A 17,198-nucleotide genomic window follows, 5' to 3' on the forward strand; every position below is an offset into this window, starting at 1 on the left:
CTTGATGCTTATGGCCTTTGAACATTCTGTATCGAAATGTATCGATTTAGACTTGTTTGTGAGACGGTTTGCATTTAAACATCTGCGACTGCAATAGACTAGCTCACGGGTGTAGGCGGAATGTATGTTTATAGGCGGAATGTAATCATATATATCAAAATCCTCGGCACTAACTTCTTCGAGCCAGTTAAAGTTTTTGCTCATAACAAGTACCGCTATTTATACAAGTCAACAATTGCTATGTTATGTTGGTCATTGTAATATGGTTGCCGTGATTTAACTAGCGGATAAAATAAGAGACCAGTGTTAGTCTTAACACTAATCTAATATATTGCAATTTTTGTGGATACCGGTATTTGAGAGGTTAAAATTCCAAAATCATTTAATTTTTTTCGCCTCCCCCCCCTAACAAAAAGTTGGCCCTCCTTGCTCTGCGGTCTGGCTACGGCCCTGCGACTGGTAAAACGTAGGTGTTGAAAATTTTTGATTTCAGTTTGATTGAGAATCTATTAGATGCTAAAATCTTTTTGTTCTTTTCAAATGCTGCCCAGCCTAAGCCAATTCGGTGTTGCACTGCAGTCTATCCATCGTTGGTCACGGATAGTCGGTGGCCAAGATACATATATGAATTCAGGTACTTGTTCTATTTGTTTTCCGTAGAGTGAGTTGTTAGTTTTGTCGGTTGTCATACATTTTGTCTTGGACACATTTATTTGAAGGCCGAATTTAGCAGCATTTTTTGACAGGGCATCTAGGTATTCCTGCATTTTCATTTTAAAATGGCCATATCGTCTGCGTAGCTTAAGTTGGATATTACATGACCGCCGATGGTGAATTCAGTTGTACACTCATCATCTATTTCTGAGATTATTGCAGCAGCTACCATGCAAAACAAGATAGCAGACAAGACATCTTGCTTAACACCTTTTATAATATCTATTTCGAAGTAGGATATTGCAAATATTCTCTCAGTTTTTCAAGCGCACAAAAATTCCCACCCTACAGTAGGCCTTACACCTTACTGTTAAAAACACACATTTTCTACGTCGCTGGTTAGATTAAAATAGGGATTAATAAAGTTTGATTGAGCAAGAAAATTTGCATGGATCCACCACTGCCTACATCTCCAAAGTGTTTCAGTTAAAATCGGTGCACCCCACTCGCGCTGCATTGTGATAAACTTACGGACCAAAACCGCACGAGGATTGACTTCACTACACCTTGTTTTGTTTATGCACTGAAATTATCGAAACATGTCAAGATGAGTGACGCTTTGTGTCGGATATATCATGCACTTGCCTCATCATTTCTGCAAGTCCAATGCATGCCGGCTACTTTGCCTTCCAAGTGCTTTATGCAATGCCTTTGGCGCTCTTATTTCTTAATATTAACAATTTTATCTCACGCAAATATACACCGCAATAACAATAGACCGATACTACATTATTGCAACACTCGTACAAATAGAGATTATTTTAATTGTTATTTTTACATCCGCTATTGCACAAGGCCAACAATGCCCCAAGTAAACAAAAGTTATTGAAAAAATTACGCTGTTTTTCATCAATTTAAAATGCGTTATAAGCTTAGACGTAAAATAGCGTAACTTGTTCATCACATCAAGTACTATAACATTAGTGGTGCTGTTCAACATAACACAAAAGCAGCACTGGCAGAATATGTAGTGCCAGTCGCCATGGGGAAAACGATGATATGAATAAGTAAAATCGAAAATACACGCGACAAGTACTGCACAAGTCGTTAAAAAGTGAAAAGCCACAAAGTGCCAAAGCATGAAATATTGAAAAACTTGTGTACGAACGAAGTATCACAGAATACAGCTTCAAATGTGCTCAATGAAACATAATTCGGCAAATAGTCTTGGAAAGTGAATTAGCTTATCACTGAAAGGCAATAATAATTTGTTTCATCATCAACAGCATAGACCGCAAAGTGACCTGGTAAAGTTTCGACAACATAACCAACTGATCTCTACTTGGCGGTCAGCACAAATGTGAACAAGCATCACACAGCTGTCTATCGCCATGATACGGTGCTTTGCAGTGAAAGTGTTGGGAGATAAGCGGTACTATATAAGCAAGAGCCTCAAGTAAACTCTCCCTTATTCCCTTTGAAGGTTTTGACGATGCAAATTTGTCGGTAGATTTAAGTTTCCATAGGGTGATTGAGGCTAAGGTGAATATTTCTTGATGTGAAGCACTTGGTCACACTGACGTTTGTTTCACACAAACGAATGGAATTATTGCTCGTTGAAATATAATGTACTTGGTTTGCAACAGAAAATAAAAAATAAACGAGCAATAAACAATGTGATGATTCAACCCTGTAGAGAAGTTAAGTTCAAAAGACGTCAAATAACAACGTGTTCATTCATTCTGTTTTAATAACTCTCTCTAAAAAATTTTAGCAGAGCACGACTAACAAAATCTGTCAATTACACATCAGTTCAACGTGAAAAAAACAGACTTTGTTAGCTGCATAGAGAGCGAGCTCAATGCAAAAATCATTAATTCCCTCACTCCTTCTTGCACCAAGTTCCAGCTACATGCTAGGCTCCATGTTACAATGTTACGCGATCTGGCGAGGGCAAAACAACGCGAACATAGCAGCTTGCTTGCTTAATCACAAGTACGGTTAATGGTCATCATAAAACGATATCTCAAAATTAGGTGAATTTGCGCGAGAAAGGCAATAAAAAGATTTCATGAAACAAACTTTCAAGTCAAACAACCATCGTTCGTTATAAATTGTTCTCGATTACTTTCTTCCTCGCCATTGGGTGAGGAAGGGGGCGTGGTTCCAACAACATCCAACGGCGACGATTCGTCGCTGATTGACAGGTCAGTTGGGCTTTTCTCCATACAATTTAAAGTCTTCGCAGATGCCATGCCACCATCGTTTGCCGGCAGGGTGGCGCGAGACTTAGAAGAATCCTCGTCTCGATGTGGCTGCAATCGCTGCACTGGAACTGCAAAATAAATATAAACCTTTTGTTTCTCCTTAAAAAAATAAATAAACCCTGAAAATTCCAATGGCAATTGCTCTCTTCTTTTAAGCGAGGAGCAAAGGTGCTTTGTGCAAATAGTTGCATTAAAAATATCTACTTTCTTCTATCACTCACAAGTTTGTCATGATACTGACCTGCATTTTGACTTTTAACGCTGAGAGACGCCATGGCTGTGACAGTTTCATTCTCGCGTGATGCACTGATCCACTCAGCGTGGGAGATTCTGGCTAAGCTGCCGTCCAACTCACTCCAATAACGTCCTATACATAGAAGACAGCAGATTCTGAGCTAAGAAAATTTCCTTTGCGTATGTGCGGCGATCATCCGATGAACTGACGATCGATTGTTGAGTTGGCTTAGCTTTTAAAAAATGGTCGTTCTGCTGACACAATGCGTGGTGATCAGATTTCCATACTTTGAAGTTAACCAGCTAGAGAAGATATGTGTCATATTACATTATATTGTAAGGTTGGAATACCTTATCATGGTAAGATATAAACTAGGTATACATTCATTGATAACAACTAAAACAATCAAGCGAATTAAATGCTGAGCGCATATAGTTTATGCTAACAAAAACAATTCAAAAAAAAGATAGCTGAACTGGAGTTACTCGATGCCTAATCATCCCAAAACTTAAAACTGTGATCATTCACCTTGAATAGCAACCACTGTGTTTATGGTCGCCACTGTCCTGGAACACGGCTTTGCTGTCAGGGCAACGTCAGACAACTTGGATGACTCATTCTCTCCCAGCAAGGTTCGAACGCAGGCCTCCGTGCAGTCACACAAGGGAGTGAGTTCAAAACCCCCTTCCAACACCATGACCACCTTCCCACCTGCAAGCTGGCCTAACCAACGGGTCAGATATCCGAAGCCTAAGAAAAACATTTAAAGTCAATTGATGTTGAAAAAACTGTCCATCAAAAAGTAAACAGCTCCCAAATCTAACATGGCAACTGACATTTGCAATTCAAGTGAAAGACACCTACACTGAAACAATGTAATTGCTACGTAATCATTAAGTCTATGTTAAATAAACATTAGTCAGCGTTTCTTGAACGATGAGACCGCCTCAAATACACGAGTCTGATTCTCAATGTAATCAGAGATAGCGTTTCTACCCAGTGGTGGAAACAGAACAGCCCTTTGGATCTGGAGTAGCCTGTAACCAACGAAGCTTATTCGAAAAATATATTTTGACAATAGTTTTTCCAAAATTTGCAAAAACTTTAAAACCAAATCGATTACAAGTTACAACAGTAACCGGATAAAGTCATGGCCACTATACAGACTATAAGAATCGGGACATCAGTTGAAGAAGGTAATGAACATCATAAAGAAAAACAGTTTTGAAACGTTTGGCATATTGCTAATTCTAACTTGGTAATTCGACATTTCGACAATCTTCTCAACAAAGTTGATCTGAGGCAAAAGTTGGCAAAGCACGAGATGAAACTGATCGACCTGATAATATTTTGTGCAGTGGCACCATGACCTTTGAGGTAATTTAAGCCAGGTTTCCTTTCGCATCGTTCTTTGATCAATACAACGAACTTTTGTTTAGAAAAAAAAACGTAAAATTAAAAAAGCAAACAATCAGTTAGTTATTCGCAAAGAATTGTTAGCTTTAAAAACATAGTTCAACCAATACTTGCATTGCGGAGAGACAGAATAGCCACCAAGAGCAGTGGAGTGACCGGTCGCAGCAGAGAATCCGGACGAAATGAGCACAAGGTCGGGGTTGAAACGGAGCGCCATCGGCATTACTAGAGTACGAAACACCGCCAAGTAATCGGCGTCTCCCGGGGGCGGATCAACACCACCGCTAAAGCCAATGTTAACATTGAAGCCACCTCCGAGGCCTGAACCAACCTGAAAAATCCAACACAAAGAGATTACCAAACGATGTATTGTATATAATGCATATGCTACGTTCGTGGTGATAATTTGTTTTTTTTTTCATGCCACAGCAAAGTTGCAAGTCAAACTATGTTTAAATTCGTATGTTTACTTTGCCGTTCTATACGTGTTTGTGCTAGCAGCAAAAAATAAAATTGAATTGAACTGGGCTTTCGGGTGAAGTAAAAATTGCAAGCTAAATTCCGAATTAATGTATCGTAGGCCAGTTTGTCTCTATTCCCAAAGTTGACTTAAATTTGAAATATTTTTCTTGTTTAAATCCAAAACATAGAACCTTCTTACAATAATATTCCACGTGCATACCTCGTCCAAGGCCCCAGTGCCGGGGAAGAAGTTGCCGTCATCGTATCTGTGGATGGAGATGACAAGCACGGATGGATCGTCGTAGAAGATGTCCTGTGTCCCGTTGCAGTGGTGGATGTCCCAGTCCACGATGAGAACCTTCATGGCCAATCCTAAGCTCTGCATTTTACGAGTCGCAACGGCAACCGAGTTGAAGTAGCAGAAAGCCCTGGTGAAGCAGCAGATTTGGTGACTAATGAGTAATGGTAGCAGAAGATGTAGCGATAAACGGGTTTCAATTTTTTCTAATATGACATGAAAACATGATAAAATGTTAACAGAAGTTATTTATGTTAAAAAGTAACTTATTTTTAGATGTTTTAAGATAAAACAGAAGATATCTACAAAACACAGTGATTCTTAACTTTGTAATGTAACGATAGTGGTTGTTAGCCCCGGAAGGCACTTGGACATTTTCAATGGAGTTGGGATATCTTGTTGACGTTTTTTAGTTTCAAATGTTTTCGTTTTTGCTGACTCGTTAACATCTGTGTAGACGGCTTTATAACATGTTTAGTTTCAAATCTCCCATTTAAATTATTGCACTTCATGTCATTAACTTGTTGTTCGATCAACGCTGTGCTTCGAAAATGAAAACCTCCTCAATCCTCATCCTTGCTGTTGGTTTGATGGTCACCAATAGAACGTGGTTGTGTCATGGCAAGACAATCATCGTTTTGCTGTTTTAAAGGGTGTTTGGCTAAATTTATGTAGCTTATTTTCAATTACTTTACTGATATAGATTTGCACAATGTTCGATATCATTTGATGCAAATGTAATTGAATGATGTTAAAATTATTGTCAGCAGAAACGACATGAAAAGATGATGGGACACAGCGACCGAGCAGAAACAATCACAACATGACTTGACCTTTTTACGAAAGTATACTTTAGAGTTTTTGCTCCTTGGCTCAAATTATATTCTTATTTTAAATCATTTCACTTTCAACACAAACATAAACGACTTTACAAATTTTGTGAATCATTGCAACTTAGAATGCCACAAATTATCTTGAGAATGCTGAATTGAACCAGGTAGTAAAGGGTTGCTTCAACGGTGTAGAAGTTGAATAAACGAAAAAGGAATTGATTTGTTGGCTTTGGTTTGCCAATAGAGCATGTTTGCAGAAATAGGTTTGTTAGCCGATGTGATTTCATTGAACAACCAGAAAGTTAAAATAGAAACAAATTTACATTGCAAGATTCTTCTGTGCGTGGTGTCCGGGTGGCCTGACCAATGCGAATCCATTCCTGAGCTGGTGTTGAGCCACTAATACACAGAGGTCGACTGTGCAACCGACCGCCATGCGAGCTGCAACAATATCAGTTATTGGATTACTATCAGGATTAACTTTTGCAAATTTGAATTCGTTGTTTTTAACCCCATACCCAAATATCAACGAACAGGGCCGCACAAGCAACTAACCTGCGTTGATAGTGTCCAGCTCGTTCCATACTGTGTCCACGTCAATGCCGTTGTCCACACCGACTCCGCCGCACGGAAGGACAATGAACTTGCTGCTCAAGTCTAAGAAAAATACGACGGTCACCAATTAACTGCTAGCATAAGCATTAAGCAACTCAATGGTACGTGGTGAGCAGGTAAAGATAAGGTTGTTGTCTGCTTAGTGTCTACTTGGAATTTTGGGATTCATGTCGTCTACCTCCACATGGTGAATCCTGGTAACTGGAAACTTTCTCAGGCTAATGACGACAACCAGAAGGAAAATTCACACGAACGACGACGACGAGTGCCTAGTAAGACAACGTACAACAGAAAACAAGGCAATTTTGAGATGCAACAGGTAAAATGTCGACAAAGTCGGATTTACCCAACTCCTTCCTTGCCAGGGAGGTAGTTCCATATCTGAGCGTGTGCTCTTGTGTGTGCACAAGCTGAAGCTCATCCGTTGTCGCTTTGCGAGCGTCAATGAGTTGGCACGGAGCTTCATCACCATCACGGGTGGCAACCAACCCACAGTCTGTCAATCGTTTCCATATGGCGCGCAACCTCCCGGCATGTTCGATGTGGTCATCTCCACAAGCACAGCCGTGCTTTAGCATCACTGAGTTGTAGGCTATCCCTGTGGTGTGACGGTATTTCTGCAAAGTTATCAGGTGGTTCAAACACAAATGCGTTGTTTCCACATCACGTGACGTAAACTTTACTGCCTGTGATGGGCTAATAACTAAGGCTTTAATAATTGTGCAACACTGTGCTTCTGATCACGGGATCACCAATAATCGGTATCCTCTTTTAAATGTTACTGGATCTAATACTCGGCCACCCCCACTAATGGGGAACAAACCGACGATGGATTATGATGATGATGATCTAAAATGTTACCCCCACAGGATGTTTTATAACAGGTGACATGTAAATAAACAGGGTAGGCCCTGGTCGCTTGGATAATATCAACATTACATCCCATTTCACACCATGTGTTTTGAAGTGTCTCCAGCGTTGCAGATTCTATCGCTGGGAAGCCAGTTGCTTTTAAGCGATTAGAAAGAAGTTGTTTGTTACAGAAACCTGTCGAATAGTGAGTTTCTTCATAAAGGCAGGCGAACTTTTTGTACGTTGCAAAGGTTTATGCATCAAAGGCTGCACGTCATAGCTGGATCGGTTGCAATTGGATGGCTTCAATGAGGATTTTGCCAATCGCACGAATCCGCCTTCCGTAGGCTGAAATAGAGCACATGTAACTGAAGTTTTGCACAAGCTCATAAAATAGCGGGTGCTTTAGAGGTGAGTGGTTTGCATTTGAGCTCACCCAGCGAAACACCTACCGATGCCACTTGTGCACAACGGAGCCACAAGCATTTTTTCCTGGGTCAGTAGTTCACAAACTTTAAAGTGGAGACTGGAGAGCAATTCAGGGAGTGGGAGGCAATTATAGTGTTTACATTTTAATGATCTCATCTTTAAACATATCAATTATTTCCATTGTAATTTTGCGTCATATAGTGTCAACTTGCCTTTTTTATCCTTGACAAATATCAAATAATAACTGTTATTAAATGCATGGGGAAATCTTTTAGTGTTTTTATTTAACACTTTGAGTGCGCCAGACAACGATAACATAAAAACTCACCAAATCGCTGGCAGTTGGCGCTGTTGGCAGTGACCGCTCCACGATCATGGCTTGTGGTGAGTTGCGACGATACGAGTCGAGTTTTTGATCAAACAGTCGCGCTGCTTTCTCCATAGACGAGTACAACCCAATGGGGACGTTACCGGTGAAGCTGACAACATGGAAGTACACGTTAGAACTAGAATATCGAATCTTAGAAAAGCAATTTTAGATCAAGAAATTGCAGGATTAAAGGCATACTAAATGAAATTTTCAAACGGGAATTAAGCATTAAAATGCGTAAACTGAACATTCAAGAATACATTTCAAAAAAAATTACCGAAAAAAATTTGTTTTCAATGGCGCTGGCAAAGCCCAAAGTCCAATGTTTCATTTATTTTCAAAATGACCAAAAAGTGCAAACACAGCTCGAGAATACGTCACAAAAGACAGCAATAACAAAAGCCACAGTTACAACATCTGATGTTTTAACATCAGATCTGAGGTTTTGAGCAAACTGTCTGATGTTTTGACGTTGAAATCTGATGTTTTGATGTACATACATACATAGCCTACATTTAAATCGCCGGCAGTAACAACTGTTGCGTGATTAGCTGATTGCTCGTCTTTTATTACGTAGACTGTACTGTCGCACGCTTCGCTGCTCAGGCCCATTCTGGTTTTGAAAGCTCTGACAAAAGTACGCGCGGAATGCTGATCAGACCGCAATGGGGCAAAATTTTATTGAAAATCGTTTTATGGTAGCAAGTTAAACACAAAGAACGTGGAAAATCGCCAAGTCAGGTTTTTCCTTTAGTACCCCTTTAATGTGATAGCCTTGTTGCATACCAGTTGCGAGTATTCGGGTTCGACCACACTTCGCAGCTCTTTAACATCTGCTTACTTTAAGTTAAAACAATTCCACAATAATTACAATGAAAATACAAACCGAGAATATATCTCTTTGCTTTCTAATTCATTTTCAGGGTGAACAGGCAATGGAGGAGGGTGATCGAGATACTTCCCCACGAATTTCTGATCCTTCTGTTGTTTCAAGCTCCTGTTGTGTTTCCTCTACAAACACAAACCAATGTTTTTCATATCCGGCCTCACACATCTTTATTACTTGTCGCATTCATACAATGCGCGAGTGTTAGCAAAATTATTCCATTCAATGTATCGCTATCGTCGCAATAAGTACTAGAAAGTTTCAAAAATACGTATAGTACAGCAGAAAATTTCGTTTTTGAAACCATTTAATCGTAGTTTCCAGCTTCACTGCAAATACTAAAATTCAAAGAAAAAACTCCTAAAGTATGCCTTAAATATGAACAGTCCAGAAGACTTATTGGAGGTTCCATATTTTTACCTCTGAAGTTTTTCGAGCAACATTTGAATAAGTGCAATTGAAATTAAATAATCCATTGCTTTGACGAAGAATGCAGCACATACAAAGAAGAGTCTGGTACTGAATCTAATTTCTGCTTGGCACTGAGCAATGGAATGGATTCGGGTAATAATGTACTCAGTTGCGCCTCTATACGGCTGCATTGACACTGTCTGCTTTGTAAAGCGCTGTAGAGCAACGCATTCTGCGATGGATACAGCGCTATATAAAAACTAACATTATTATTATTATAACTGATTGCGTCAAGATTGATATTATAACAACATAAATACTACGGCTGCGTGACCAAGTGCTCACAACACGAGACGCTCGAAAGCATCTCAGTCCGACATCAACCAAGGTTGCCGAGTTATAGACGCAAAGATTATAACATTGTGTAAAACAAATTTTTGCTTTGTTATAAAAAATTTAACATGTCCACTTGCTCTGTGCCCAGCTGCCTTAAAAAGTGCCATTATTCCAACGAGGCAAATGAGGGGTATATTTTTAAGTTACTAGGTAGAACCAACCATTGTTGTGGCTCAAAGGAATTCTGACACAATAGTTTGTAAAACCCCCATGACGCACATGTGCCGACATCAGTAATTCAAAATGGTGTAAATATGGACTAACTAACGGACGAGCTTATGATGTAAACAACCACGTTCTACAATCGTGATATGCACATAGAAATTATTATCCTTTGTGAAAGCCAACCACTAAAAAAGCATGCTTAACGTTATCTTCAATCTAATACTATTTCAACGATAAACTGCGGCTGTCCTAATTTGCTTTTGAGAGAAAACAATTCACAACATATATCTGTCAATAAAATATAATGAAGTGCAAATGCCGGTTGCACTCCAACAATGTACTCACCTGTAGAATGCGCTGCTGTAACTGTGACGTGGCCGTTGTTGGGGCAGACTGGGTACGAATGAGAGCCTTGTGGGGCCGAGAGAGCTGGGATGATCTTATGGGACCATGGCTAGGGGAAGGTACTTCTTTTTCTGTTAGAAATGCAATACTGATAATAAAACCTGCTTTATAATCAGTTGCTGACAAAGTTTAACGATTGCAGTCCCAAAGAACATCGGTTCGTTGCAAACCGAAAATTCACGAACAAACGCATTAGCGCTAATTTAAACCAAGCGTTCATCAAAGACAAGAATTTTAAGAACTAGATTTGCAGCAATTCAAAGAGCTTGCTCGAAAACCTTAGCAAAGAAAGGGCTCAAGAAAAGTCTGAAATGTTTATCTTGTACGGGTCAGGTGATTGTCCACTTTGTCAGCATATGAGGTAAACAATTAAACATATCAACAATTCAGTTCATCCAACAAAAATACAAGAGCAGCAACTTCGTAAAAAAGAGGTGGATATCATCTTTAAACTCACCGTGTAGAACGGGGTTGTGTGGATGGTTAGGTAGAGGAAAGCTTTCCGCAGCCAAGGGATATTCGACTTTGATTTCTTTCGGGTGATCTAGAACCAAAAGGGAAACTATAAAGCACCTCTCCCTTAGACTCCCCAGCTTTGCCCCGCGACCTAAGCTGGTGGATTTCCCTTCCGGGTGTATCGCCAACCCATAATCATGCTGCTCCGCGGGGCGTGGCAGGCCAGTTCTTTAAAGTCTCCGACCTAGCTATGTTTATTGTGTTCTTCTCGCCGTGTCAATTATTTTGTACTCGTGCGCTGTTGATCAAAATAAAACCGTGACGCAACAATTCATCGAAACGACAGTTTATCTAACGAAAATTCATCGAAACGATAGTTCATCGACCGACTGTTTATCGAAACGACAGTTTATCGAACGACGAAGCACATATGCAATGGAATACTCAGGGGTTAGGGTTAGGGGAAAGAGGTTAGGGGTTAGGGTTTCGATTAACTGTCGTTCGACAAATTGTCGTTCGGTGAACAGTCGTTTCGATAAACAGTCGTTCAATTAATTGTCGTTCGATAAACTATTGTAGTACCAAATAAAACAGTTCACCACCAATATTAAGTATGCCGGTACGTTTGCAATTCTACCTTTAAGTGATGGGGTGTATTCCTTTCTTGAAAAATCTATCAGCTGACCAGGAAATGAAGACGTTCGTGAAACGATTCTGTTCATGTCAGCTTCGTTTGGAGCAAAGGTACCTTGGTTCTGTGAAAAATAATTTTACGCGCCATTTCTTGCGCCCTGCTATCAGATAGCGCATTTTAAATATGCCATTACTTGCATAATAAATATAGAATATTTCAGTGTAAAAAAAGAACACTCGTCATTGGTTCTACCAAAGAGCACTTTTCCATCGTTCTTTTTCAAAAGAACTTTTCCATCGTTCTAGCAAAGCATAAAACTGCTGGTCGATGCCTTAAAATGCAAGAAAGCAGAACGGGTATACCAGAGGAAACATACAAGGAATATGGGCTACATAGATAGGACAATTCTTGAAGACAGAATGACAAGAGCCCATTTTTAAAGAATGTTAAAATGAATTCATTATATACTTGCAAGAAATCTACCCTATTCAAAAATTAATACTGTGGTACTTGTCAGCAAATAAAAGAGAGATCCTAGGGTCAGTCCATGTCAATTTAACCAAAAAAAGCATATTTTAAACCAGTGATTCTCAACGTGGTCCAGCTGGAATTTCTGTTGGTCCACAGAGAGTTCTATAAATCCTTGATAAAACGTTCTTCAAAATTGTATCATTTACTACAGTAAATTATGTAAGGACTGCATACAGGTGTAAGAAAATTATGTAGCATGTATGATTGCATATCATTGTGACGTCATAATCATGTTTACTTCGTGATTTTTTATCGATTTTTCTGGAAATGCTAGATAAGCATAAGCTCAGCAGTTTTTGAACTTATTTTACTAGTTGACGAGTAGGCTATTGAACTGTTCAAAGCATAAGTGAAGTGCTGGCAGGCCTAATCAATAAATCATATATTGCTGTAATTGTTGTGGTGTCGGTGCACGAAGATTGCACTTCTTCATGGTACAAAGTTTCTTTAGGAAGAGTAGAGCTATTCGCTGTTTCACTGAATGTTAATTAAATTATTTTATAACTGTCACATGTTATATTTTTCAGACGATAAATTGAGTACTGTACAGTATTCTGCAGCGCTTTCAAATTAACAAAATGTCAGAAACTCCTGTTGCTAAGAAAGCAAAACTGAGACACTACCAGACTTCACCATTCTATCGAAACAATATGTGCATGATGTTTTGTTACAATAAAATTTGAAATTAAAATTATTTCAAGTAGTTAAGGTTGAGTGTGCAAATTAACAGGGTTTGCTTAATTAGTTAATTACATGTTATTTTTATTGAGGACTTTGAACATGCCCTTGAGTTTTCTGACCTATGTGCAATACAGTTTCGACTAGTGGCGTTCATGAGGGGTCAACATAGCAAAGTGGTCCATTGGATTTTTTTTAAATTGTGCTCCATGGGCCAAAAAAGGTTGAGAATCACTGTTTTGAACACCACCATCTCCAATTGACTTTTAAAAACTTGTCACAAATGATGCTTGCAAATAAAAACTATCAAAATTTAAGTTTTACCTCAATCAACCAACACTCTACAACAAGATATGGCACTTTGGCCTTTTTGACAAACTTTGCAAATTCGTTGAATTTAAACACCAAATATCTCAGCAACCGCTGGACCAATGTCAACACATGAGCCACCGTTAAATACAAAAATTATATATTACCCACTTGAATTTTGTAAACATCAAAGGTAATCCCTAAGTTATATTTGAATCTTGCAAAATGTCATTGTGAACTCACGTCAATTTCATGGTCAAAGTGTAGGTCAGTGGTTCTCAACCGGAGGTCCGCAAAGCTATTTCAGGGGGTCCGTGAAAGTTTCTGAGTTTGCAGCAAGATTGATAAATTACGAAATTTAAAAATTGGTTTGGTTGTGCTTTATTTGTATATTACCGTGATTTTCAAACTGTACTTCCCAACGAACTTGTGCGATGTCCTTTGAAAGTTCAAAGGTTTGGTTTCTGAACTAAAAAAATATCATATAAATGAATTAACTTTTTAATAAGGCTTTGTTCAACTTAATTCTTTTGAGACAGTAGTCTATTGATCAATGCTTAACTTAGAAATATGCAAACGTTAGTCAGCAGTCTATCACCACTCACAAATTTGCAATGACAAAGATTATAACGAATTAATATTGATGAGAAATGATAAAAAGGAGAAATTGTTTGTAAAGGTCGCAAAATTCTATTGATTTTTGATAAAATTTATTGAAAAACATCAAATCAACATATAAATTACTGATTTTTGATGCTGTTTGCCAACATAAAGCTCAAAACATAACTTCGTTAATGTCACCAGTTGTCATAAGTGCCTTGCGAGTTCAGCAAATTTTTCTAAGTGTGTCGCTTCGAAGCTTATGAAACATTTGATTCCATTATAGGAGAAGCAGAATTTCAGAGAACCAAAATATCAGATAATTTTTTTAAGGGTCCACGACTGCTTTGAAGGTACCAAAAGGGGTCCACCAAAACAAAAAGGTTGAGAACCACTGGTGTAGGTCATTGCCACAACATAGGGTCAAATTTCACTGGTAACCACAAAAACAATTTACAGAAAAAACTTAATTATTTTTATCAAAGAAAGCAAAGTTCAATCAGAACTCCATTTTTTGATGTGTCGATGGCTCTCTTTGATTTACACCATATTTGTGAAGGCATTTTGCTCTCCAGAGCAATAGAGCTAGTCGCCAAAATTGCCAGACTTTTCAGGTGAAGAGACAACACGGTTACTTTATAGAAAAATGTGCGCTTTCTCCATCAACATATTTGAATTTCTTTGGTTTCAGTTTATGGAGCACTTCTGAGACAAAGACAGTCCACAAAGTGCTCTGAAGTTTAGATCAGAGTAATCTACGGCTTAGAACACTCTTCACACGCAGGGCAATCAAGCATTCCGCTTGAACTGGGCTTTAGTGACCTACCGAGCGCTTTTTAAGCATTCCCATGGAAATATTAGGAAGAGATGGTGATGTGTACAAGTCTCCAACGCTCAAATTCCCAGTAGCTTTGCGCAAACCGCTCTCGTCAAAGTCGTCCTGAAAAAAAAACTAGTATATATATATATAAACAAATTGGATGTGTAAAAAGAATATAAGCCTAATAAGTGGCTATTGGATGATGAGTTTCATAAGATGCGTTGGCAAGCAGCACAATTGTGGTAGAAGTAGCATTATACAAAGCATAAACAAAAATATTCATGATAGGCCCTGATAGACAATATCTAGCAACTGTTAAAGAGAGAACATGCGCTGCAAAATCTAAGATTTTTAATAATTAAAATGTATTCTCAATCACCGGTATCCAAACCAACAATCTTCAGCACTCAATAAGATGTATTTTCCTTCGTATAAGCCTCTAGGATTGATGGTCTCACTCTAATCTAACCTTTTACCACAACTAGATTAGCGATGTTTTTCGAACTACGTACACTGAAAAGGCTGTTAGTGAGCAGCCATTCTTTAGTTTCATCATTCAAGACAAACAGGCCTTCCATTTCATGGGTGGAGGATGGTGCAAATGTTTGTGATACAGTTTGAGGACTTGTGGTCTGTTTTTCAGAACCACCATATCTCACACCTCATTGATGCCTGGTTGAGCGGAAAACTGTAAGCTGCTTTCAAGCTTACCAATTGCTTATGTTTTACAACAGAATGACAAAATAAAAAATAGTATGTTTTACAGATGCCCAGTTAGCTTGATAAGAAATAAAGCCGTGGCCATCAGTTTGAAAGTTACTTTGACAAATTGCACAGTATCTCTACCAGTCGCAGTCTCTACCGAAGCACTATGCACAATATCTGAAAATAATCGACGTTACTTGTTTGTTGCTGGATGTTGAGGCATCGTGGTTGACAGGCGAACTTGAAGTGGAGTTTGGCAAGTTGTTGCTTCTGGCTTCTGCAACTGAAAACTAAGATCCTCAGTTAACGTAAAAAAATATTAAAATCCCGTTATGTTGTCAGAAAACTCATTGAGATTGAAGCTTCCAAAAAACGTGAAGGAAGGTATATTGCTGAGTTCTTTATTAGATAAGATTAAATGTAATTAATATGCAATTTTGAACATAAAGACTTTGACTAATTGATCAAGCAAATTTCCATGACTTTTTTTTTGGAAAATTCTGAGTTTTTTAGACTGTCAAGAGTCAAGACGCTTTGCACACAAACACCTATTTGTGAAAGATGCTAAGAATAACTTCGTCACCCTTAAAACTAAACGTCTATAACGTTGTTGTTCTGAGAGCAATTTCTTATGCTCGTGATAGTTTTACCTTCCAAAAAAAAAGAAGGCAGTTTAATCACGGCCACCACTGTCTTTAATAAAAGGTCCACGACATTTAGGCGTAATCACTGAGGCCTGTATCATCGTTGTTGTAAAACCTCAAAAAATATGCAAAACCGTCCGACTTAAGCTGTAGACGAGAATTTCTTGGTAGGAAAATAATCTTTTTCCAATAAAAATTTAGTTATTAATGTTGTGATTAATGAAGGCTATAGGCTATTGTCTCAAATTTGCTGAAAATATTTCTGTGTGAAATTAGACAAAATTTAACCAATAAAATCAGTGTATACAAACAATCTAAATGTTAAATCATTTGGTTTCGGCTAGGTAGCATCAACGCAGCATACCACTTTCGGAATTGAGCTTTTTCTTGATTCGGTTTGCTATGTCAAGTTTGATGTCCTGTCGTCGTGGCAATAGTGGGGAGGAACGTTGATCCAACAGCAACTTCTGCTTCAAACGAGAACGAACTTTCAGATTCGGTTCGGACGCTGCACAAAAACAAAGATCAGATCGTGGGAAACTGGTACAGTACGACATTCGAGCAGAAACATCAGGGAAAATGTTGAAAGAATGTATTTTAAACGGTTGTAACCTAAATTCATACGAACCAAAACTAAACATCTTTGCAAAATGCTGTTCTGGAATTTGATACAAAGTGACATGGACATTGGACATATGTATGCCTTTTGACACAATGCATAATGCTGTTTAAGGAAAATCCCAAATGATGTTTTTCATTTGGTATTACCATTTCGTTCTTTCAACAACCTCCAACCATAGTAACCCACTTTCGTATACTTTCGTTTTAGCAGCATTCATTACACATGGGTAAACAACCCCTGATCTCATTACTTAGTTGTCGGTTGATAAGTGAAAAAATTGTAGGTACTGCCTGCTTTCGTGTTTCCAGTTTAGCATCTCTGCAATGTTAACAGGCGTGACACGTGTAACGCAAAGCTTTTTGATTTTTAAATATATATAATTCAGAAACCTGGACATTTACCAAACCAATTAATAAAAGAAGAAATGGATTTGAAATGTGGGCATTCCGAAAAATGCAGAGGATTTCCTGGACTGACTGAAAAAGCAACCAAATTGTTTTAAATC

The 17,198-nt window shown here is 38.5% G+C and overlaps 1 protein-coding gene across 1 annotated transcript in view; it reads right to left on the bottom strand.

The window, feature by feature from the left end:
• Window positions 1-1,182: 1,182 nt before the first annotated feature.
• The window catches only part of LOC145772438 (histone deacetylase 4-like), a 38,304-nt gene continuing 22,288 nt past the window's right edge, over window positions 1,183-17,198 (bottom strand). The window contains exons 6-22 of the mRNA XM_082584317.1: window positions 16,436-16,579; window positions 15,625-15,710; window positions 14,729-14,842; window positions 11,788-11,905; window positions 11,152-11,238; window positions 10,635-10,765; window positions 9,318-9,442; window positions 8,390-8,540; window positions 7,828-7,980; window positions 7,127-7,397; window positions 6,721-6,822; window positions 6,489-6,606; window positions 5,255-5,462; window positions 4,687-4,903; window positions 3,685-3,906; window positions 3,163-3,288; window positions 1,183-2,989 (exon numbers count right to left, since the gene is read on the bottom strand). Coding sequence (XP_082440443.1) covers window positions 2,739-2,989; window positions 3,163-3,288; window positions 3,685-3,906; window positions 4,687-4,903; window positions 5,255-5,462; window positions 6,489-6,606; window positions 6,721-6,822; window positions 7,127-7,397; window positions 7,828-7,980; window positions 8,390-8,540; window positions 9,318-9,442; window positions 10,635-10,765; window positions 11,152-11,238; window positions 11,788-11,905; window positions 14,729-14,842; window positions 15,625-15,710; window positions 16,436-16,579 — 2,624 coding nt within the window. The 3' untranslated portion in view covers window positions 1,183-2,738. The remainder of the gene's footprint in view (window positions 2,990-3,162; window positions 3,289-3,684; window positions 3,907-4,686; window positions 4,904-5,254; window positions 5,463-6,488; window positions 6,607-6,720; window positions 6,823-7,126; window positions 7,398-7,827; window positions 7,981-8,389; window positions 8,541-9,317; window positions 9,443-10,634; window positions 10,766-11,151; window positions 11,239-11,787; window positions 11,906-14,728; window positions 14,843-15,624; window positions 15,711-16,435; window positions 16,580-17,198) is intronic.

Source organism: Aplidium turbinatum, chromosome 6 (assembly GCF_918807975.1).
Source record: "Aplidium turbinatum chromosome 6, kaAplTurb1.1, whole genome shotgun sequence".
Lineage (NCBI taxonomy): Eukaryota > Metazoa > Chordata > Ascidiacea > Aplousobranchia > Polyclinidae > Aplidium > Aplidium turbinatum.